The 26,264-nt window shown below is 34.7% G+C and overlaps 1 protein-coding gene across 3 annotated transcripts in view; it reads right to left on the reverse strand.

Moving 5' to 3' along the window:
- The window catches only part of ANO3 (anoctamin 3), a gene marked incomplete at both ends in the record, with an annotated part of 320,161 nt that overhangs the window by 91,922 nt on the left and 201,975 nt on the right, over positions 1 to 26,264 (reverse strand). For all 3 annotated transcript variants that reach the window (XM_080930913.1, XM_080930914.1, XM_080930912.1), the window contains 5 exons: positions 2,999 to 3,054; positions 5,100 to 5,206; positions 8,430 to 8,561; positions 18,129 to 18,173; positions 22,102 to 22,202. In XM_080930913.1, the coding sequence (XP_080787039.1) occupies positions 2,999 to 3,054; positions 5,100 to 5,206; positions 8,430 to 8,561; positions 18,129 to 18,173; positions 22,102 to 22,202 (441 nt within the window). The remainder of the gene's footprint in view (positions 1 to 2,998; positions 3,055 to 5,099; positions 5,207 to 8,429; positions 8,562 to 18,128; positions 18,174 to 22,101; positions 22,203 to 26,264) is intronic.

The raw sequence follows: 26,264 nt of genomic DNA on the forward strand, positions 1-26,264 counted from the left end.
ATAAATCAAATATATGGCATTCACCCATCCTTAGTGGTCAAACCATATACATTTCTAGATGCTAATACTTAGGATACCTGGGATACCAATATATAACATACACTTACCAACAACAACAACACTGCCCTAGCTTGACCTAAGTGGTGACCTGTAAGGAGAACTGGCTGAAAAGGTAACTCCAGCCTACTGAGGGCCTAACTGAAGGCTCAGACATCACCACTGGTCCCCATCCTCACATTTGATTAGTCCTTCCTTCACCAATCATCTGTGAAAGAACTATAGATCTGCCTGGTGTCTTAGAAAAAGTGTTTCTCATACATCTGCACCCCTGGCCTATTTCTTTTACCATTTCCTGCCACTTCTCACTAAGATAATTTGATGTTTCCTCTACCTATTGTCTTCCTTTTGTAAGGAAAAAAAATGCCCTCTGGACTAGGAATAAAGATTATGAGGTTAGATTTAATATCCAGAACCAATCACAAAGAAAGGCATTATTTTAAAGTATCCTTATTGGACTATAGTTTAATATCATTGACTTTACTTCCTTCCTTGTAAATATTCATTTTCTACTATTAGTAAATAGAAATTCTCATCAATCTACTTCAACTTTGTTTGAACATATATTACTGTTCACCAATGGCACTTCTTATTCTTTTGGTGTATATGTGTCATTTATTTATATTTCAAATAATATATGTATATATATGCATATATATACACAAATGAAAGGAACTATCATCAACAACTAAGTTACAACAGATACTGAATCTCCAGTGAGAAACTCAAGTGAGCTGGTGGTACCCCTGCTAACTCTGTAGCAAAATTACTGTACCCTATAGAATGAACCAAATATTTCTTTGCTAAATGACTCTTTAGTTATGCTTCTCTGATCACTTTATCACTTATTAGGTGGCATTATTTAAAATGGTGTTTAATTTTCATGAGCTGTGTTCCTTTATATCTAATGAGAGAATGTTTACTTCATTCTGTGTTGCCATAATCATGGGAAAATATGTATTGACTCAGCACATGAAACATGTGCAGGAATGGCTCATGACTTTACCTCTATTTTTAATATTAAATGAACATTTCATGAGGATTATTAACTTTTGGCTTCCTATACTTATAACTGCCTATGTTTTTATATAACTTTATAATGGAATTAAATTATTGTCAGTAACAGTTTTTTTTTCAAATGAGAGATAGACCCATATGAAACATTTAACCAATTGACAAGTACATTTCCAATTCAGTTTAAGTACTAATGGTGATGCAGAGCTGTGAATCTCTCATATGCTCTAACTTCAGACATCACTGCTGAAAGTTTGTAAATATTAAAGAACCGACGGCCTTTGAAAGTAAAGACCTACTGACACAGATGCAGATGCTCACAGTCAACCACGAAATTGAGCACCAGGACCACCATAGAGGAGTTAGAGAATGAACTAAAGGAGCTGAAAGGGGTTGCAACTCTATAGAAAGAACAATATCAACCAACCAGACCCCACAGAGCTCCCAGAGACTAAACCACCAACCAAAGAATACATTCGAATATTAAGCTGTAACCATGGCTCCACCTGCATATGTAGCAGAGGATGGCCTTATTTGGCATCAATGGGAGGGAAAACCTTTGGTCCAATGAAGGTTTGATGTCCCAATTAATACAGGGGAATACTAGGGCAGTGTGGAGTGAGAGGAGGAGCACCCTCATGGAAACAGGGGGAGGAGGAAGGATGGAGGGTTTTCAGAGGAGTAATCAGAAAGAGGGATAATATTTGAAATGTAAATAAACAAAATGATCAATAAAAAATAAAGACATGAAATGTGTAATTTATTTTAAGATGTGATTCATGTTTAAGAAAAATAAGTCCTTAATCTTTACACACCAAGAAAACTTTGAATAATTCCAGGTTACATCTTGTTTTACATGTGCTTTATGCTCATTGTAACTAGTAAGATCTTAATGCACACCATCAAACTTTTAAAAAAACCAAGTACTGACAAAAGTGTATTCGTATACTCTTATGCAAAAATGCTTATAATCTGTACATTTATCTTTGTTTTTTTTAAATAAAGTTGTTCAATTTAAAAAAACAAAAAAGAAAAATAAGTCAAGAGTTTGCAAATCAGAGTGCTGGCGGAGTTTTATAGATGCTATTTAAGTTGTTCAGGGCCACCTCATCTTTTGTCTTACTACTTGTAGGAAGGCAATAGGTAGATAAAACATCAATGCTTTGATTTTTTTCGACTTTCAGTCATTCTAAAATAATAGCCACAAGGGAGGACCCTGTCTTATTTGGAATGAATATGTATCTCAAGCAGAATGGTGTATTGTATTGGAGCAGAGGTAACAAGAATGTTAAACTGCTCTCATGGAGTCTGGGATTACTCCCATGGGGCAAACTGTAGATACGTTTTGGAGGCAATGGACCACTGTACAGCTAAGCAATAGTAATTGGTTTCAGTGGACTGTTCTAAGTGTGAGCACCTAGATTCAAATGAATGAAATGGTTCAAGCACTGTGTTGGTTAAAATGAGAAAAGTCTCTAGTAGTCTCAGGTACTTGAAAAGTTGGTCTTCATTAGGTTGAGCTGCTTGAGGAGGTTGAAGAGATGTATCATAGGGAGGAAGTACGATATTTTGGGTGGAGCTAGAGAGTTCACAGCCTCATCCTATCTCGTTTCTCTGCTTGGCTTTTGATGTTTTAGATCACTCTCACTGCTCCACTCATCATCCCTGCTCCTTGCTGCCATGTTGCCCCCATCTTGAACTCTGGCCCTCTAGAAACTGGAGCTCAAATAAACCCTTTTCTTCATATGTTACCTGTCAGGGTGTTTGATCACAGCAATAGAACCAATAGAGAACATAACCAATACAGCCCCAGAGAATGAAATTCTTTTATTTTATATATTTATCTCAAATATATATAATTTATATATGTTTAAATTATATATATATACACACATATATATATAAAATTTATATCTTTGAAAATTACCTCATGTGGGGGGAATGCTGCTATGTATGAACCATTATTAATAAGTTTACGGATGCCTAGAAAGAGATGAAAAATCACAATCAATTTCAATAACAGTTTTTCTTTAAAGCATATATAAACTCACAATGGACACAAAATTATTTTAACAGTTGAAATAATTCAAATGACGTCCTTCATCATGTCGACCACAGGGACAGTAATTCTGAGGAAGAGACTGGTAGTCAGTCTATGAGTGTTCTTGTAGTATTACTTGCATGCATTACCAGCATACAGATTCATTCTGCCATATCTCAATGTGATATGTGGTGAACTGCTAATTCCCACTTCTTGGGACAACATGGACGAAGAAAACCGTTTTCACCAGCTTTGGAATACAGTGAAGTTTAGTCAAAGAAAAAAATTTCTGTCATTTGTCAGGAAAGACTGATGCATCGAAAAACATTTGCTTATGCTAAGTGGAAAGGTCATAAAATGTCAGTCAGACTTGCCATCTCAGTGAAGGTATGTATACGAAGTTGGATGAATACTGAGAAAACTTTCTGAAGAGGATTTTTGCTGTCATTATTTATTAATATGTATGAAAGTAATTCTTGTACACCTGAAGTATGGAATTGTTTCTCATAGTGAGAACACAATTACTTTAGGTGCTCAACAAATAATTATAATTTAATAAAAGTTTATCAGAGACTGTTGTACAGGTGTTTGAAGCAGTAGCTTCATGTGATAAGGACTTAAGAAAACATTCTGTAGATTTTTTAAAGCAAAAAGTGCATAAAAATACTCATTTACATTTTGAAATAATATACTTTTGCTTTTTCTATACATTTGTCATTGATAAATGAGCTTAGAAATAAGCTTTATTTTATTTTAGATTTTCTGTGTTTAGCTTATTTTTCACAAAAGATATACCTTTAATCGTCATTTAAACATGTCACATAAACCTATAATCACAAGTTTCCCTAAAGTAGAAAAATTTTCAGCTCATTCTCTGGGTATTTTAAATTTTGAGTCTTTAGAAATTTTCTCACTGTTTCTAATAAAGTTATCATGTCTAAAATAACTGCTTTGATTGTTTGGTCACAAATAAATTGTTAATCAGAAAAACAAAACAACAACAACAAAAAGGCCAACCAGGTCCAGAAGATTCGACTTTACCGAGTAAACATGGAACGTGGTTCTTTACACCTGCGCTTTTCTCCATCGGAGCACAAGCAGGAAGCATACAATAGCTACCAAAGGTTGCCAACGTTTACTTTAAAAGACTTCAGAACATTTCGAGAACATGGTTTTCAATACTGCAAATATGCCCCACAATTAAAAGGTCAACTTACGTATTGACTGTTCGGTTTCCATGTCTGTATGAAGTTTGCAGTCTTGTTTTATCTTAAAATTTCCTATTTTCTTTTGCATTATAAGCTGCTAACTCCACCAAATGGTACATTTAATAAGCTAAAATGAGTGACAATTTATTATTCCAGAATTAATCTCTCAGGTTTCTTATACACCCTTGTAGACTTTCTTTTATTTTTTTATTTCTATGTATTGAGTTAAAAGAATTACACTAGACTAATAATTTTGTAACTTGTTTTTTACATATTGAATTGGGAAGATCTTCCAAATTTAATAATGAGCTAGAAAATAATTTCAACTTCTGAACTGAAAGTCTGCATTATGAACTATTTACCATGGAACAAATAAGAAATAAATTATATAAGTATATATTTAAAAAGAGAATTTTAACACTGTTGATAATGAGAAAATGCACACTTTTTAATGGTTATGAGTATCTAATATTGTGAATATAGCATATTTAATATTTCTATATTTATATTATAAAGCCATGCTGAACACTTTTCAAACCATATTTTCATTTAAAGAGTTATTAGCATAAGATCAATCTTGCTATTGTATATTTGTGGTTCATATTTGATACTTTGAACAAATGCCCTCAAAATATATTTTTAATGAAAATTAGCAACACAAAATATTTATAAAATTTGTTTCTCCTGTGTTAATCCTTTCATACTGAATGAGAAAGGTTAAAATTTTCAGTTTTAGTTGTTTTCTATTTTAAACTATGTCTGTGAAATAATGTTCTTACCCACTTTTGATATTCCGTTTTCATATTTGGTACGTTCCAGCATGTGATAAACTATCCTGCTTCGAGTAGCATTGCTGAAGAAGGTGTCCTTATTGTTTATTATAAAGCTGTTAAGACAAAGGCATTGTTTTTAATATTCAGAGCAGAACACAAAGTGTAGTCACAATTATGAATTCCTGGGTACCCACCATCTGTCTGTATAATAGAAGATAGTACAAGTATAATAATCTGGGATGAGAAAAAAGTTGTCTTCTTTAACAGAATTGACAGACATAATATAAAGTACAGAGAGTGATCAAATATTTATTTTAACCTTTTTCAGTTTGTAAAGTGCTCTATGTATCCTTTTATGTCCTGTTTATAATAAATAACAGTAAGGTCATCATTTACTCTCTGGCATTTGTTCCACAACAAGCAAAGTAGCTCCAAGTAGAGAGCATTAAAAATTGCTGTCATGCCCAATGTGGGCATTTTCCATTCTAGCTTATCCGGACTTCAGAGTTTAGTGATGTCCTACAGTTCTGCTTTCCCACAATGACCTAAAATGTGTCTATGTTGGAATAACAGCAAGGATACCTGAGAGAATGGATGGTACAAAAACCAAAGGGATATTTCACAAAGAAAAAAAATGGATCTGGTTAAAATTTCTAATATACTGGGAGTCTCCAAGCTGTGGAATGAACTGGATCTCACTGGATAACTGTTTTCTGCTTTTAGACCCTTGAGTACTGTGTGTGATAAGACATCTCTTGTCAGGCGTTTCATCTGAGAGTATTATTTTATCCCTTGCTTCCTTTTAACCCCACATATTCAAAGAGTTACTTTCCTGGTAAATCACCAGTCACCACAATACAATTTCCTTTTTCCTGATTGTCAGGCCTGGATTATGAGATGGTCATCTTCCTAACTTCAATTTCCACCTGATAGCTAGCTGTAATGTGAGCAAATCCCTGTACTTTAACATGGCAGCAGCATCTTTTAAAGAACACAGTTGTCTTTCTTACTTCCTTCTAATATCTGTCTATACATATACTTCAACCTGCCAACCCCCCCCCCAAGTTTTATTTCTGTAGCTCTGGTTCTTATGTCTGATTGCATACTGAATTGTATAGTTACTATCAACTTAAAAGTGCCCTGTTTTCTTGCCTTCATTTTTTGGGGGGGGGAATATTTTGTTTCTCCTGTAACAATTATTCCACTTTCCCATTATCAATAAAGTCTTCACCTTCCTAAGAAGGTTTTCCTCTTTTAAAAAGTCTTCTCAGATCATTTACATTGAATATGACACAATCTACTCCATTACATCTTATTTGTGTCTTTTCAGTGGGCAGGTTTTACCCAACATGGTTTATCTCAATCTGCACTGCTTCCCCTATTGTCACACATTGAGTTCCTCAGTATTTAATATTTATGTGTCTTCTCTGTATTCAGATACAATAAATTCAGAGTGTTGGTTATTATAGACAGCAGAACGTTTTAAGGCTACCAGTTCTTAGGCAGAAAAGCTCCGTTTGTGGCAGGTTGTGTTATGGAGAAATTAAGCAGGTAGTATAAGTAAACAAGTAAATAAGTAAATCCAACTGGTTTCCGTGAGAAAAATGCAATAATATAATGGCGTAGTGAATGATTGTGGCAAGAGGCAATGGCAAGATTTTTCTGATATGATTTTTCTTAGATAATGATGTTTAATAGAGGCAGACTATTAAGAAGAAGAAAACCCTGCAAAGCTCAGAGGCAGAATAGGTCAGGAGAATAGAATCATAGTAATGATTCTGCTGAAGCTCCATCTAGTTAGACCTTGAACCCAAGGCTTGTATATCTGCGTTACGCCTGCAGAAGAGGGAGAGAAAGAGGTGCACATGAATGGCATCATGGTGGCCTGCACTAAAAACGATCATAAACTGAATTTTGTAATATGTATGAGTGAGACTTTACGGGAGAGGTATAAGCCAGTTATTTTCATGATCTGATTGACATTTTTCAAAGACTGAGATGGTTCCTTTAGCTTTCAAAGAATGAGGAGAACATTTTGTTTCACCTTGTTTGGTACAAGGACAGATCTTTGAGATTGTGAAGTACCACAGTAGGATGATGAAGCCCTGGGTTGTGAGCTCTCTATATGTGAGAGTTCATGTCCTGTCTTACCCTCATATCTTCAGAACTGAAATACAAAAGATTAATTTTGTATGCATCTCAAGAATTAAATAGTGAAATGATTGGATAGTTTGAGAAGAAACTCTGATTTCAGGCAGTGGTATAGATTCCTCTGAAATTCCACCAATGCAGACAACCAGAATGTGTCTGTAGGTTCCAGAGACTTGGTATTCTACCATATACAATATAATTCTCTATCTCTGTGTTTACATTATGTTATTTAGATTTACGATTTTCTCTTCTATACCATTTATCTAAGGGAATTATGAATGCAGAAGGCAGGAATTGCATTGTAATACAACTTTAATTCAATTAATGAGCTGTAGAACCTCAATAAAAACATTAGAATGAAAGTATGAACAAATAAAGAGTTATGAAAGAAGACAAGGAGAAAAAAGGCTGGCAGAGAGGAAGATGGAAAGAATGAAGCTAGAAAAGTAGAGACAAGTAGCCTTCTCTAAAGAAAATTTCAATTTCTCTAGTTTAATAAGATTAAACCAAACTGCTTAATTGTTAAATTAGTTAGTGTTATTGTTAAGAGCAATCCTATTATTGTTGCCATTATCATTTAAATGAATTATTTTCTACCATAATTATTTTTAAAAGATTTATTGTATGTGTCTGAGTGTTTGCTTACATGTATGTATGTATAATACATATGGGAGTGGTGCTTGAAGAAGTCAGAGAAGTTGTTGAACCCCTTGTAAGTGGAGTCACAGGCAGTCATGAGCTTCCCAGTCTGTGCTGCGGATCTCCTCTAACTGGAGTCAGACGGCTGTGAGTCTCCATGTGTGAGCTCCAGGTTCCCTGTGACTGGACTCCAAGGCAGTTGTGAGCCTCCATGTGTCTGCCAGAAACTCCTCTGTTGAAAGTATCAGGTGCTTTCAACTATTGATCCACCTCAGCATCCCACAGTTATTACTTCTAATGTATATTTAGAACCCTAGTTTATAGATTAATATTTAATTATTACTTAATAACATCTGATCATGAAATTTATATAGAATCAAATGTTCACTTAGTGCTGTTTCTAAGTTAAATGTAACTCTAATATAATCATTCGTTCTTTGACCGTTAGTGGACAATGGAAATATCCACAGTTATTTGTTTTCTACATATAAGCTCAAGGAAATGAAAACGTCAAAAGCAGGTCATAGAAAAGTGATGAGCACTCACTGATGAATCCTGGCTCTGCTGAAAGGGCCAGTGTAGCAGTCTGACTCCTCCAGTTCCGGAAATGCTGACTTGTCCAGAACCATTGGATTTTGCGACATCCATTTTTTGATTCTTTTAAAATAGTTTTGTACCCTAGGACAAAGTAAAATTTCAGAAATAACTAAAGTTGTATCCCAAAGCGATATTAATTTTTTGTTACAGTATTCTTAAGTAATAGAGAAAAAAAGATTCCAGGTGGTAGAAACCTCCCATGAACACACACAAACACACTGCACATATACCACACACACACATACACACTCATGTACATGTTTGCAAACACATATACCCATGTATACATAAGTACACACATGCACACATATACATATGTATATACAAATTTACACACAAGCACACACATGCACATACATTTTACAAACAATACACATGTATACACACATACACATGTATATATACACATGTGCACACATCTAAATATACACATACATAAACACATGCATAAAACATGCACACTCATATATAGAAATGTACACACACACACACACACACGTACAATGTACACATACACATGTATACACACATTCATACTCATGGATATATTTGTAAATGTGTACAAACATAAATGTACATATGCATGTGCATGTACATATTTGCATACATACATATACTCACTACACACATACACATATTAACATACAACTCACACACACCACAAGTGCACAAACATAAATGTATACACCTATACTGCACACATTCTTTAATCTACCTCACATACCTTATACACAATACACATTTGGACACACTTATACTCAGATACTGACAGATATATACACATGCACACTTCTGCCTACACACATAAAAAATAAATACTAAATTAATTTTTATATAGTTTTAAATCCTTTCAGAGAAATAATAACTCTGTATGAAATACCTTAAATTACCTTATATAAAAGTGGCTATATGAAGAGGCATTTTTTAAAAGGCAGCATGTCATATTTCTTAAAGCTGTATATATGGTACACTTGTAAACACTAATTACTTCCTAAATTTTAATAAAAGTGTTAAATTGCATGTAAATGAATATTATATACATATGCTAATTGAATTATTTTAATCATTTTCTTTTACAGAACAAAAAACAAATCAAAACAGCCAACTGACCTTCCGTGTTGATTCTGAAAATTTAAATTCTGTTACTATAACAACAGCTGTTTCTATTTAAAAATACCATGCAGTATTTACACAGTGATAATGGTATGTTGCTGGGGATTTTGGGTGTTTTCTGTGATAGAGAAGTCAATGTAGCAGGAAGAATATATTTAGACAGAATTATAATCTATTGTAAGATTAGTTTTGTCAGATTTTGAACTTCTGAAAAAAATTAAGATAGCCAAAGACAAGCAACAAATACTGTATTTTAAGAATTGGCTCAAATACACTTTTAATGGTAAAATTATCATGAGAAATAAATCCTGCTTAAAAGCTTAGGATGTAATAATTTTGATGATTGCTTATCATGTCAGATGATCACTGGGATTCTGTTCAGTTTTGGTGACTCTACAACATTTGTTTTAAACCTAAACTAACAAGCAGTTTCTGAGTTTTTCAGGATGCCGATTCTCATTAGAATGAAAACCCTTGAGCTAATAAAATATAATTGTGTCCTAATGTCAATGAAAGACATGGATAAAAACAATAATAGAGATCAAAAAATTTAGCCATTTAAAATTCAACATTGCTATTAAGAAGCAATGGAATATGGGTAGTGATGACATTCAGAGCTCAATTTACCAGTTTCTGAAACTAGACAAAACAAGTCAATACTAGAGCTCATGATTTCATCTCTAAGGTCAGAAAGTGATCCCACTTATCCTACAGAATAAAGGGGTCAGAACAAATTAAAGATCAACTCTGAAGACACTTGAATAATGTGAATGCACTGCAGCACCTAATGGCTCATGATTGTTGACTGAAAAAACAACTTAGAAATAATAGAATGTGTAACATTTACAGATGGACATTAAGATTCCCACCTTCAGTTATTATCAGAATATAAACACTATTAGACATATACTTTCACAAGAACTTTTTTAATTGAACAACTTTATTTTAAAAAACAAAGATAAATGTACAGAGTCTAAGCATTTTTTCATAAAAGTATCTGAATACATTTTTGTCAGTAATTGATTTTTTTAAAGGTTTGATAGTGTGCATTAAAATCTTACTAGCTACAATGAGCATAAAGTACATGTAAAACAAGATGTAACCTGGAAATAGTAAAAGTTTTCTTTGTGTGTAAAGATTAAGCATAATGGTTTTCCTTTTTTTGGCTTTTTTTTCTTGAACTTCATATACTCTCTGAGTTGTTTCTGGGGTGTTCAGAGCTTTCTGGGGTTAGTATTCCATTATCAGTGACTGCATATTCTGTCTGTTCTTTTGTGACTGGGTTATCTCACTCAGGATGATATTCTCTAGATGCATCTATTTTCTTAAGAATTTCATAAAGTCGTTGTTTCTGAAAGCTGAACAGTACTCCATTGTGTAAATATATCATAGTTTTTGTATCCATTAATCTACTGAAGGACATCTGGGTTCTTTCAAGCTTCTGGCTATTATAAATGGGGCTGCTATGAACATTGTGGTGCATGAGTCTTTGTTGTATGTTGGAGCTTTTCTGGGATATATGCCCAGAGGTGGAATAACTGGGTCTTCAGGTAGTACTATGTCCAATTTTCTGAGGAACTGCCAGATTGATTTCCAGAGTGGTGGTACCAGTTTACAACCCCACCAAGAGTGGAGAAGTGTTCCCTTTTCTCCAGATCCTCGCCAGTATCTGCTGTCATCTGAATTTTTGATCTTGGCCAATCTGACTGGTGTGAGGTAGAATCTCAGGGTTGTTTTAGTTTGCATTTCTCTGATGGCTAATGATGTCGAGCACTTCCTTAGATGCTTTTCAGTCATTTGATATTCCTCAATTGAGAACTTTTTGTTTAGCTCTGTACCCCATTTTTAATAGGGTTGTTTGATTCTCTGGTATCTAATTTCTTGAGTTCTTTGTATACCTTGGATATTAGGCCTCTATCTGATGTGGGGTTGGTAAAGATCTTTTCCCAAACTGTTGCCTGCCTTTTGGTGTTTTGACAGTGTCCTTAGCCTTACAGAAACTTTGCTATCTCATTAAGTCCAACTTGTCAATATTTGACCTTAGAGCATGAGCCATTGTTGTTCTGTTCAGGAAATTTTTTCCTGTGCCTATGTAGTCTAAGGTTTTCCCTAGTATCTCTTCTAATAATTTCAGTGTACCTGGTTTAATGTGGAAATCTTTGATCTACTTTCACTTGAGCTTTGTACAAGATTTAAAAAAAGCGTTTATTTTCATTCTTCTGCCTGCTGAGTGCCAGTAGAACCAACACCATTTGTTGAAAAGGCTGTCCTTTTTTCATTGAATGTTTACAGCTCCTTTGTCAAAATCAGGTGACCATATATGTGAGGGCTCATTTCTCGATCTTCTATTTTATTCCATTGATCCATGTGCCTATCTTTGAACCAGTACCATACAGTTTTTAGAACAATTTCCTTGTTATATAGCTTGAGGTTATGGATAGTGATTCCTGCATATATTTTCTTGATGTTGAGGATGGATTTCGCTATTCTAGGTCTTGTGTTATTCCAGATGAAATTGCACATTGCTCTTTCAAACTCTATGAAGAATTGGGTTGGAATTTTGTTTGCGATTGTATTGAATCTGTGGTTGCTTTTGGTAAGATGGACATTTTTACAGTGTTGATCCTTCCAATCCATGAACTTGGGAGATCTTTCCATTTTCTGAGATAACCTTGATTTCCTTCTTTAGAGATTTGAAGTTCTTGTCATACAGTTCCTTCACACCAAGGTATTTCATATTGTTTGTGACTATTGTGAAGGGTATCTTTTTTTAAATTTCTTTCTCTGCATGTTTGTTTTTTGAGTACTGGAAGGCTACTGATTTATTTGAGTCAATTTTATATCCAGCCATTTTGCTGAACTTGTTTATCAGCTGTAGAAGTTCTCTGGTGGAATTTTTGGGGTCACTTACATACACTATAATGTCATCTGCAAACAGTGATGTTTTTACTTCTTCCTTTCAAATTTGTATCCCTTTTATTTCATTTTGCTGTCTAATTGCTACAGCCAGAACTTCCAGTATTATGTTTAATAGGTAGGGGCAGAGTGGGCAGCCTTGTCGAGTCCCTGATTTTAGTGGAATTGCTTCTAGTTTCTCACCGTCATGTTTGATGTTGGCTATTGGTTTGCTGTATATTGCTTTTCTTAGGTTTAGGTATGGGTCTTGGATTCTTGTTCTTTCCAAGACTTTTAACATGAAGGGGTGTTGAATTTTGTCTAATGGTTTCTCAGCATCTAATTAGATGATCATTTTTTTTGAGTTTGTTCATATGGTAGATTATGTTGAAGGATTTCCGTAAATTAAACCATTCCTGCATCCCAGGGATGAAGCCTACTTGATCATGATGAATGATCATTTTGCAGTATTCTTGGATTCAGTTTGCAAGGATTTTGTTGAGTATTTTTGCATCAATGTTCATAAGTGAGCTTGGTCTGAAGTTCTCTTTCCTTGTAGGGTCTTCATGTAGTTTAGGAACAAGGGTTATTGTGGCCTCAAAAAATGAATTAGGTAGTGTTCCATCTGATTCTATTTGGTGGAATAGTTTGGAGAGTATTGGTATTAGGTCGTCAATAAATGTCTGATAAAAATTCTGCACTGAACCCATCTGGACCAGGGCTGTTTTTGGTTTGGAGGCTTTAGATGACTGCTTCTATTTCTTTAGGTGTTATGGGATTATTTAGATGGTTTACCTGGTCCTGGTTTAACTTTAGTATCTTGTATTGGTCTAGGAATTCATCCATTTCCTCCAGATTTTCCAGCTTTGTTTAGTATAGGCTTTTGCAGTAGGATCTGAAAATTTCTTGAATTTCTTCAGTTTCAGTTATTATGTCTCCACTTTCATTTCTGATTTTGTTAATTTGATACTCTCTCTTTGCCCTCTTGTTAGTCTGGCTAAGGGTTTATCAATCTTGCTAATTTTCTCAAAGAACCAGCTCTTGGTTTTATTGATTCTTTGAATGGTTCTTTTTGTTTCTATTTGGTCTATTTCTGCTCTGAGTTTGATTATTTCTTGCAGTTTACTCCTCTTGTGTGTTTCTGCTTCCTTTTGTTCTAGAGCTTTCAACTGTGTTGTCATGTTGCTAGTGTATGCTCTCTCCAGAATTTTTTGAGATGAAAAAATAAGTCTCAGATGGTAAAATATCACCAATCCTGGATTTGCAATGAGCTTCCAGAGACTGTTTAATTTATTTTATTTTTCCTTCTTTCGGTTTTTTATTATTAAATGAATATCTTCAGAACTAAACAGATCATGGGAAAATGCAGAATGTGTTCAAATAGTCACTGTAATAAGGTGGAAAGTGAATATTGAGTTACTGTTTATGCTGATTCCAACCTTGATAAGAACACAATTTATCAGATTATCAATACTATATATATTTTTCATATTGAACATCTTTTTCATGGTGGATTTTCAGGTAAAAAATAGTGAATACTTGTAAATGAAAATTAAATTTATGCAACTATACTGTCTTCTTATTTCTTCTATTGGTGCCTAGAAATATATTGATCATTAGAAACAAATAAATACCCAGACATTATATATTTTTAGTGTTTCCATGCAATTATTATTCATGCACAATTAATTTTTTCTATTGCAAGAAAGAAAAAGCACTAATAAAAAGTGCACATTTTTTATCATTTTAAAATGCTGTACTATTTTAAATGAGTGTCAATCAAAATATTGTAAACATTGATCATTTATGCCTGGCTTTTAATATAAAATATTGTTTTTAAGAATTCAAATTAAAAGAAAATTCAGAATCAGGTTTTCTTAAGTGGATATGTGAATATCTATAAGCTAGTAGTAGAGATTTTTCCCTTTAATTAAATGCTGATGTTGTATTTTCTTATAAACCCTTCACTTTTTGATCCCTACTTTTCACCACTTAAATACATGAAACAGAGAAATGAAGGAAACTGTTTGCAACATATTGAATGTTGGGGAAAAAGATTTATTAATATTTCAAATACCTAATTTTATGAATTTAATAAAAATAATCAACATAAAATATCACAAAACAACATGATATAGTGCTCATTTTCTTAGTTTGTTTGGAAAAATTTGAACTGTGGACAAATACCATTTTAAAATAGTTAAAATTTTTAAAAGTTGCCTCTTTAGATTTTAATATACTAATGCACATGCCTCATTTGAAATGTCAGTTAACTTCAAATTTAAATTATAATATTTTAGTGTCACTTAGCAAAACTCTGAAAATATGTCTATTTAAGAATAAGTCTGCTAATAATGACACAGTTGAAAAGTTAATTTTAGAACAGCCACAATGGACACAGAAAAAATGTTATTTAAAATAGACAATATTCTTTCAAAGAAACCTAAAAGAAGATAGCCACAGAAACATAATTCTACCTCTAACAAAAAAATAACAGTAAGCAACAATCACTTTTCTTTAATTAATATCTCTTAACAACTATGGACTCAATTTCTCAATAAAAATACATAGGCTAACAGACTGGGTGCATAAATAGGACCTCGAACTCCGCTGCATACAGGAAACTCACCTCAGAGACAAAGACAAACACTACCTTTTGCAAAGTAAAAGGCTGGAAAATATTTCCAAGCAAATGATCCCAAGAAGCAAGGTGGAGTAGTCATTTAAATATTGAATAAAATTGACTTTCAACTAAAAGTTATCAAAAAGATAAATAAAATCACTTCATATTCATCAAAAGAAAAATCTACCAATATAAACTATTTAAAAATGTGGTAGAGATTTAAACATAGAATTTTAAAGTGAAGAATACTGAATGGCTGAGAAGCACCTAAAGGTATGTTCTACGTTATTAGTCATCAGGAGAGTGTAAATCGAAACAACCTTGATATTCTACCTCACCCAGTCAGAATGCCTAAGATCGAAAACTCAGGTGACAGCAGATGTTGGACAGAATGTGGTGAAAGAGAAACAATCCTCCATTGTTGGTGAAATTGTGAGCTGGTAAAACTGCTCTGGAATCAGTCTGGCGGTTCCTCTGAAAATTGGACTTAGTGTTACTTGAGGACCCATCTATACCACTCCTGGCCATATACCCCAAAGATGCTTTAATATATAACAAGAATACATGCTCCACTATGCTCATAGCAGCCTTAATTAAAATGGCCAGAAACCAGATGTCCTTCAACAGAGGAATTCAGAAAATGTGGTACATATACACAGTGAAGTACTATTCAGCTATTAAAAACAATGATTTCATGAAATTCTTAGGCAAATGGATGGAGTCACAAAATATCATCCAGAGTGAGGTAACCCTGTCACAAATGCATATATATTATATGCACTCACTGATGAGTGGATCTTAGCCCAAAAGCTCAGAATACCCAAGATACAATCTACACACCCGATGAAGATAAAGAAGGAAGACCAAATTGTGGATGCTTCAATCCTTCTTAGGAGGGAAAATAATATATTCGCAGGTAGAAATATGGAGACAGTGTGAAGCAGAGACTGAAGGAAATGCCATTCAGAGACTGACTTACTCCAAGATCTATCCCCTATAAAGTCACCAAACCCAGACAATATTGCTGATAACAAGAAGTGCATGCTGACAGGTGCTTGATATGGCTTTTTCCTGAGTTGTTCTATCAGATCCTGACGAATACAGAGGAGGATGCTTACAGCCATCCATTCTACTGAACATGGGTCCCCAAAGGAGGAGTTCGAGAAAGGACTGTAGGAGCAAGCCCATAGAAAGTTCAGCAATATTAACCAACCAGACCTTCCTCCCCCAGAGCTCTTAGGGAATAAACCATCAACCTAGGAGTACACATGGAGGGACCCATGGCTTCAGATATATAGGTAGCAAAGGGTAGCATTGTCTGGCATCAATAGGAAGAAATGCCTTCGGTCCTGTGAAGGCTAGATTTCCCAGTGTACAGAAATGCCAGGAAGGTTAGGTGGGGGTGGGTAGGTGGGAAAGGTAACACCCTCATATAAGTAGGCGGAGGGAGAATGGGATAGGAAATTCTAGAGGAAGAAACAGGAAAGGAGATCACATTTGAATGTAAATATGTAAAATATCCAATAAAATGTAAAAATTAAAAAAGTAAAATAAACTGTTAGAAGGCCAAAAACATGAACAGAAAACTTCAAATAATAAAATAGGCATAATTTTTTTAAAAAGACACTTCCATAATAACTTATAAAGTTTAATTTGTTCATTTAATTTTATAATTACTGCAATGATTTTACACTCTATTTTTCTCTGGGATTGCATCATCGTGACTATTCTGATCTACATTGTTTGTCATGAAGTGCACTGCTCAATTAATGCTGAGGTGGTTTGTTTTCTCAATTGACTGTTTTGAAGTAGATAAAAAATAGTTGTCAATATCAACTTTTATTTTGTCCTTGAGCCCTCCCTTAAGTAGAAATGCAATCCTTCCATTTAAATAGAGTTAGGGAGATTCAAATAGCAGAGTTCCTCTGTTTCCAGATTTAGGCTGATTCCTTTTCCATAGCTACTCTAACCACAGTGATTGAAATGCAGATATTTGAGATGAAATGCATAGGAAACATTTATTTTCAGGTTAGAATGATAAAGAATAGACAGGAGACTGAAATAGCTGTCTCCTGAGAGGCACTGTCAGAACCTGACAAATACAGATGCAGAAGCTCACAGCCAACCATTGGACTGAGCATTGAACCCCCAAAGGAGGAGTTAGAGAAAGAGTTGGAGGAGCTGAAAGATTTTGCAACCCCATAGAAAGAACCATAATATCAACCAACCAGAATCCTCAGAGCTCCTAGGGGCTAAACCACCAACCAAAGAGTACAAATGGAGTGACCTCTGCATATGGAGCAGAGGATGGCCTTGTCAGAAATCAATGCCAGCAGAGGCCCTTGGTTCTGTGATGACTCAATTCTCCAGTGTAGGGGAACGCCAGCACAGGGAGGCAGGAGTGGGTGTATGGGTAGGGGAGCACCTTCATAGAAACAGTGAGAAGGTGGGAGGTATAGCGAGTCTCCAGAAGGGAAACTGGGAAAGGGGATAACCTTTGAAATGTAAATAAATAAAATATCCAATTAAAAATTAAATTAATTAATACCAAAAAAAGGATACACCTGCCAAACAAAAGTTTCAGGATATCTTGGGAAGACACTTATCTCTGCCCAAAGCTAGTCTCTACTCCACTTGAGCTAAGAAGACCTGATTCACAGAACAAAAAGATTTTAAAATATACTATTCTGATAGCCTGGGGGTTTATAACATAACCAGTGGCTCCAATTTTATATTCAGTTTAAAAACTAAAACTTCTTGAGACACTAACTTCCAGTTCAAATATCCGTTGCTCAGTATTATATCTTGGAGACACTCTAGATTGACCATGAAAAAATAATAACATAAAAATTATTTGTGTATGTGAAAGAACCAAGCCATATTAAAATTGTTTCAGGAAATCAGCATAATTTTATTCCTAAAATTTATAAATGATGATATGGATAATCAATTGTGTTGTTCTTTATGTTCTTTAAATTTTCAGGTTGGTAATAAAATAATATGCATTTTTCACAAACCTGCTCATTGATTTGTTCTTCTGGTCAGTATAGTAACATTTTTTCCTAAAAAGAAAAAAAAAAAGAAAAGAAATTATCTGAGTAAAAAAAATCAGTTAGGCCAGAAAGTGACACTATTCAACAGTATTAAGGTATAGACACTCCACTTTCATACTCTGAGTAAATAAAATCATTTCAAATTAAGTTATCATGTTTTTTTAAAGAAACACTTTAACTGTCAGTTTATTTCATAAGGTTTCAAAGTGAAGGTATGGTGGCAGAAACATCTGAACATCTCATCTGGAATCTCAAGAAGGAGACAGAAGCATGCTGGGACACACATGAGGCTTTGGAAAACAAAAACCACTTTTTAATGATGCTGACAATGGCTCCATATTAATACATTTATATTTCTAATACCAGGTCTCTTTCCTGACTCACTATAATTCCTTATTTTTTATTTTAATTTGTGATTTTAATGTTCTCTGAACTCTATGGAAATAAAAAAATTACTGTTAATTTACAAAAACACTATCTGAAATCATAGGTACAGAGTAGCTCTTTGTTGAGCTATATTTAACCCAAACTTGACTATCAATTCACTCAAATATGTGAATCCTGTTTTATTATCTCATCCTCTCAATTCTTGGTTTTTAATGATGCATCTCAATCAACCTTAAAAATAATTCAGTGCATCATTTTGCATTTTTATCCTTTAAGAGTTATCATGTTATAACATGAAGGCCAACATACTGATGTGCCTTTAACTTTATAAGAACAAGGTTATTTTAACACACACACACCACACATACACACACCACACACACCCAATAAAGAACAGTTTAAAATGTACAAATTATTTTTGAATACATTGTCATTAATTATTTAAAAGTCTGTCTTCTGCAACTCAGTACGTACTAACTGGATAATTTACTTATGTGTTGTATAAAGTCATCGAACCAATGTATCCATACCTCTTTCTAAACATATATGTAATTGTCCTACATTGTTTCCCTGTTGCCATGAAAAAACACTGAACAAATAGAAAGTTGGGAGAGAAAGTTCACTTCTTATACTTCCATGTAGCATTTGCTCAGTACAGGAAATTGGTGCAGGAACTGATGGCAGGACAGTGAAGACAGGAACTGAAGCAGAGGCCGAAGAGGAAGACTGCTTACTGGCTTGCTTCCTATGTCTTGCTACTCTTACTTTCTTATACAAACCTGGATCACCTTTGCAGAGATGAAACTGCCTACATTGGTGTCATCCCTCCCCCCTCAGCCATTAATCAAAAAAATGATCCACAGGCATGTTCTTGGGCTGATGAGGTAGATTTTGCAGTGAATAAATATGAATATATGGCTCAGAGCAATACATTATGGTGAGAATAAGTGTTCACACCTGAAGAGAATATTTATACTACCCTCTTTAGGGCTCAGGGAACGTCATGGAAGAGGAGTGAAGCATGTTAACAGAGGATACTGACAAATACTATGAAATACTATTATTTTCTGGACCTGGTGCAGTCTTTACTGTCAGGAATGTAGCTTCATATGACATTCATTCACAGAGAGGGAGAGATTCATGGGGCCCTACACCTCCCTAGGGAACTACTGGCTATTTATAGATGCTAGAAAAGGAGGAACCTTGTCTTCAATTCTGTTCCTGTTGCTGAGCCTACAAATGGATAGTTCTACATCTGTGGCCATTTTTTACAGTGCCAGTTATGTTCAGTAGCCACAAAACACAACAAAAAGACATGAGCATGGGAAAGAGAATTATAAAGAGGAAGTGTAACATGCTTGGTTTCAGAGGTAAAATGGTTAACTTGTTGGAATTCAGAAATTTGATTTTTGGGCCTTCCAAAATGTTCCTCTATCTTCACTTTTAAATTTTCAGAAGATGCAGCTGCCATGCATTCCTACGAGGGGGTTGCTTTATCAGGCCATTTGACCAGGCCAGATCCACCATAAATGTAGGTGGCCCTTTGGCTGACAGCTCAAATAAAGGAGGTGGGAGAAGGAAGCTTTGCTTTTGTCTGTCTGCTTTCCCCTTCCTGCTGGCACATTCTTCTGTGCTGTTAATGCTGCTGCTGCTATCCTTAATGGACATTAGAAACCAATTTCTTCAAACTGGCAGTATGGATGAAGCCTTAAGCCGCAGACTGAAACTGCTGGGTCCCCTTGCATTGAGACTTGGCCATCTGCCAGGTTCTCAGCCTCCTCAGTGTGAGACAGTCTTTGGTGACCTGTCCAGACCGTATCATGGAAGCCAAACTAGTAAACATCCTTTACATATATTCAAGAATTGTTTTTTTTTTTTTTTGTTTTACAACTAAAACACCAACTAAAATCTTTGAAAAGATGAAAATACTCTTGTCATATCCCAGTTAAGACTTGCTTTGCATACACTAAGTTTGTATTTTAAAAATATTCGTTCATTTTTTTCAAACATAGACAAAATTGTCATGCACACATTACTACTGATTTTAAATTTGCGGGTTTCCTTCTCTTTGTGTATTTAAATAAACTACCACTGTTATGCATTTATCTATTTATTTATGATATATCTGTCTGTCTAATTGTTTATTTAATTGTCTAATTTATTTGTTGCTGTGTGTGTAAGATTGTGGATACAAAGCATCTATGCAGCGGTCAAAGGGAAGTTTTTTTCTTCCATGTGGGAATTAGCGGCCAAAGTCATATCCTCAGGTTCAGCATCCAGTACCTTTATCTTATGAGCCATCTTGCTGACACAATTTTTTAGCTTTTCTTTGTTGAATGAAATGAATTACACACGTAATGTTTTAGTGGATAATTTAGAATGAATAATTAATGCAATAATAAAAGTCTTGTACTTGAAAAAATCTGTATGCCTTTTGCTAATGATGGTAATGAGTGATGATGATTTTATACAGTAATTTCTCTGTACTCTAAAGAAATTAGTTCCAGCAGATACTCTATGTATAGTACTGTATAGATATGTATACAGTATATATCATTGACATAATATTTGTACCTAACCTACAGATATCCCTATGCATATTTTAAATCATTTTTAGGTAACTTAAAAACCTAATATAGTGAATAGACTTCAATGTAAATAATACTCTGTTGCTTATTTCTTCATATGAATGAGGTTGCATCTTTCATGGTTTGAAATGTTTCAGCTTCCTGTAGACACTTGTGTTAACATCTCTTCATCTCGAATACTCTTGAGGGTTGACATAAGGCTTTTCAGTGTGTTACAGGGTTGGCTTCCTGCACTCTACCAACTAAGAAATTTTCATCATATGTTAATTGAACTCAGTGTTCACATACCCTTACAAAGGTACCCTTACTTGCACTCTCAACTTCTTCGAACATTTTACTCCTTCAAAGCAGCTGATGGGATCTGTGGAACTCCACATTAAAGGAAACACTCTCATTGCCAATATGAATGAATACTCCACATATAGTGTATATACCATGGATGCTACACTGGGCCACAATAGAGGGATTGGTTCATTCTACATTGAACTATAGATACCCTGCTAGGCTACCACTTTTCTTTGTCTCTAAAGCCGAAAATCCTTGAAAGAAGGTGATCTACTTTTATTTTTTACTGATTGATATTGAGGACGGAGCTCAAAATCTATTCTGGGTGACTTGGTCTGAAAAATAGTACTTGGTAACCATTTTCAGTTATATTACATTCCAATGAGATAAGAACTGGGTTTGATATTGGGAGTTGCTTAGAGTTAAAATCTGAAAATAAATATTTTATCACATCTCTAGGCAAATCTGCCTTGAAATGATATTACATATCCAGGGACTCAGAAAGCTTACCACATTATTCAAACAATCCAGGGGCAAATACTGTCTAATATAGCCTAAAATTTGAAAGAGAGATATTTTTCTCTGAATAAAGGACCACATTTATAGGCTGTTAGGTGTTACAAAAGACAGACTCATTCTGATAATATTGAGAGAAAATGAAATAATATATAAAGTACCTGAAGGGCACCCTGATGTTCAGCCTCTCTGCATACTTGCACAGTGTGTCCCAAGGAATGTGAATTTTAATAAACATGATGTCAGGATTTGCTATTGCTGGCTGCAAAAGTATAGTAGAGGCACCATTAGACTCAGAGCTGATGGCGTTCTATCATTGTTTTATTCCAAGGATGAAAGATTATCTCTGTAAGTGTACATGAATCATTCTCACTTATACAAAAGGAAATGCATGAAAATTCTTCATAGAATATATCTAAAATAGTAAATGCCATTGAGAATTATAAATGTATATCTATCCATAAGCAAAATTTTAAAAATATGGTTTCCTTAAGTTGCTTCAGAGAAATGCCTCACAGAGTGCACTCAGACTTGAGTCGAACCCTGAGGGACATCCACAAAAAGACATCTACTCATCCCAAATGTGGCTTGTTGATAAAAAAAACTCCAAATTCCCACAGAAAACACAAGACTCCCTTGGAAAGATGCATGTGAGCATGGTGCTTTCTCTGCCTGAATAAAATAACGTTAATGCTTTCCTTCTTGTGGCCAAATCAACCATAAGCTTCTTTCTTCTTTCCCCTCTGTGAATTCCCAAGTCCTGGCCAATGGAAAGGATACATTGGATGTCTTCTAGATGCCAGATATTCAATAATTTTTTTCTTAAAAAATGTATGTCATAGTTCCTTACCAAGTACAAGAGGTACTGAGTCTTTTACTCATGATATAAAGAAAAGACATAATTATCTATTAGATAATTTTCTTATATTGATCATTCTTATATTAATTTACCATTCAGAGAAGTAATAATGTGAAAACTAAAGGTTTCAAATTATTCTTCATAGACAGGTAATTAAGACCCCCTCTCTGTTCACTTAGAGAGTGCATAGAACATTAAAAATAAAAAAAATTAATTCATATGTTCTTCTGCCACACTTTGGAAGTATTAGTAAAATGCTCCAACTATTTGCTGGATCCAGTGATTGTATTTTGAGGAAAATGGGCTTTTGAAATGAGAAGATTCCCTCAGCACAATAGACTGTCACATATGTCAGCTTAGCATTGTGAGAATCACAGGAAAAACAGTAAAATACACTCTCATGCATCCTATCTTCTTATTAAATTATGTGAAAACTTTAACTGGTCATGACAGAGGTAGACACAGGATATTAAATTTCTATACTTCTTCACATATAGTCCAACATTAAACACATTATCTATGCTTGAAAAAAATGACCATAATTGTTATTTTTGATAATTTCATGCATTTTTTAACATTTCCATTTTTTTTCTCCCCATTCAAATTCTCTGTTGCTCCTCCCTCTCAAATTCATAAATCATTCTTTCTATAATTATTGTCATTACACACAAAATGGTTAATCTATTAGTGTTATAAATGGCATGCAATTTTTTACAAGCACCACTTATTCAAGCAATAGCCTGGGCTTGTTTAGAACTAATGGTGTAGACCAAACTGTCCTTTAACTCATGATCCTTCCTCTAATGTTTCTCAAAAGCTGAGGTTACAAATCTGTTGTTCCTTCATGTCTTGTAGCTAACTTATTTTGAATCTACATTCTACTTAACATATCAGAACAAGTGTAAATGTCTTGTTATTTCCTGGGGTGAAGGAATGAATTAGAGTTCTACCCAAGCTTTCCAAATAGATAGATTGGGCTGAGCTCAGAACATTAGTCCTAGAAGCTTTTAGCCTCTACACTCTAATCTTCTGCACATCCCCACCTTGATGGCCTTGGCTTCCATTCTCCATCTGCTAACCTAGGCCTACAATGTTTTCAGCCTCTAAGACCTACTGCTGAATAAACTCACCCTTTCTAGTTTTTTGTTTTGTTTGTTTTGTTTTGTTTTGTTTTGTTTTTGAACTCTGGCTTGCTGGTTCAACTCAGCTCTTATGGCTGAAACTCATTAGTGAGTGATTCCAATTGCCTTATTTCTGCTTCTGGCTAAAACATTCTGCTTGGAAAAAATGCTTCTGAACTCCATGAACTGAACTCCACTGACTGAATGAACTGAAAGGAAATTCATGAACTCATCTCTATCTCTTTTTCTGAGCTTATCTTAATTTGCCTTTCTTTCCAATCTGTGCCCAGGAGAGTAGGACATACCCGGTTTCAGACTTATTTCTTTCTAAGATTTCTCACTTTGCTTGCCCCTCAATTTGACAGCATTTTTGGAGATTAAATGTGTATGCTAAGGGCATGTCTGTATTCCAGCAGGATCACACAGACCTAGGTCTTTGGATGTGATCTCTTGCCAGAGTAGCCATGTTGCTGGAGTAAAATTCCTCCACAACCAAGAAATAACAATAACAACAACAACAACAACAACAACAATAATAATAATAATAATAATAGTCCGAAAAGCCTGACTATTCTGCAGTGGGGTACAATGTCAAGATCCAAAATAGCACTGTGAACAGCTTGCTCTTGCATATTCTTATTTCAATGCTGTCAAGCTATTCATATGAAATAATCTTATCACCTAAAATACAGGAAGATTTGGAAGGAGGAATTTTGCATTGCAGTGACTATGATCACTGGGTAAAATGTCAGCTTAAGTGCACACATCTAGAACTGTCTCATTTCCATGCCTAAGCTTTAAATGCATACACTTGTTTTAATCATTATAAACTGATTTTTGAAAAAATAACTTCCCAACTTAATGTCTCTTTTGTTTTAGCTCCATCTGAAAACACAAAATGCCACTGGTTTCCTCCCCTGCAGGTAGTCGGTGGGGCAATGGTACTGATGACAAGATGCTGCTGTCAAGGAGAAAGATCACCTGCTTTAGAAGCACAAGCTGCCAATCTGGGTCTATACCTCCGCTGAGAGCAGGCTTCACAGAGGAGCAAAACACTCGCACCCTTCACACGTCTCACGATTATTTCATTATTCCCCCGAAAATTTCCAAGAGGAAGAACATTTACTCCCAGGAGAAAAAGTCACTTAGAAATTATGCTTTTATTAAGTCATTCTGCAAGATTTGCATACAAAACATGGAAAAGTATTTGTGGTCTCTCAAGGCATTTCCCATCATGACTGTAAGGTAAACTACTGTTATTAACTGGACTACAAGAAACAACTCTCACAATGACAAATCACCTTTCTGTGCACAAAGATGGCCCTCAGGTATATATTATATCTTGATGATGCTTTCCTCTAGAAACTGCTCACCCTAACATGCAATTTGAGATCTTCTATCTGCAAGATGCAGTGCTTAGCTTTGGTGCATATTTATTTATAAAGAATGGATAGATTTCCTAACTTCCATTCCATTCACATAATGAATCCTTGTCTTGAAATATTTTTACAAATCTTGTTTTCCTACCATCTAATAACAAGTCCTGAATGGTTTTAACTCACTATTTACCAATCAAATTGCATACAAAATGCATAGAATTTATTATCAAAAACTTCAGAAAATAATTAATGTTCTCGGACTTCATAACATTGAATATTATTTTGTTGTTGTTGTTTTGGACACACTTTAAGGGTGAGAACCGGTCACTGAACTGACAGCCTTGAACACTGAGGGCACGTAAGGGCTCTACCGCTTTTCTGTATCACTAACCCTAACACACTTGAGAATTTGATATTTCAGAAAGTTATGAATATCTGCATACTGATGCATCCTAAATTAGCATAGCATTTTATTTCAAAATATTCTGAAGTTATAATCTATCACCTAAGCCTCTTCCTTATATGAAGAATGAAGGGTGCTGATGTTCTTTTTATAGTAGTGCTGTGGGAAGGGCTCTCGGAATCTCTGTTCTTCATTATACTTGCCCATCATAATCCCTGGATATATGAAGATGTGATATAGCACTCCAAAATTGGGTTATTATTGTACATGCCGTTTTTCATGTCTTTAAATAAGATGACAGATTATTCTCTGTGGGTTTATAGAAGGGACTGGTCTCTTCCTGGCAAGACAGATTAAAAATTGCATTCGGCTGCAGGTAAAATACATCACTGGTGTGTTTGCAAAATGAGTAGATATATAACAAAAAAATGAGGAGGCCCTTTAAGGGTAGGAATTTAACAAAGCAATGGGCATTCAGTTCTCAGGTATTGAACTGAGCCACAATCTTGAAAGCCTCAGAGTGTTCCAAGGTCTAGACCCAAAGATAACCTGAAAATAGCCT

The sequence above is a fragment of the Micromys minutus genome, assembly GCF_963924665.1.
Source record: "Micromys minutus genome assembly, chromosome: 17".
Lineage (NCBI taxonomy): Eukaryota > Metazoa > Chordata > Mammalia > Rodentia > Muridae > Micromys > Micromys minutus.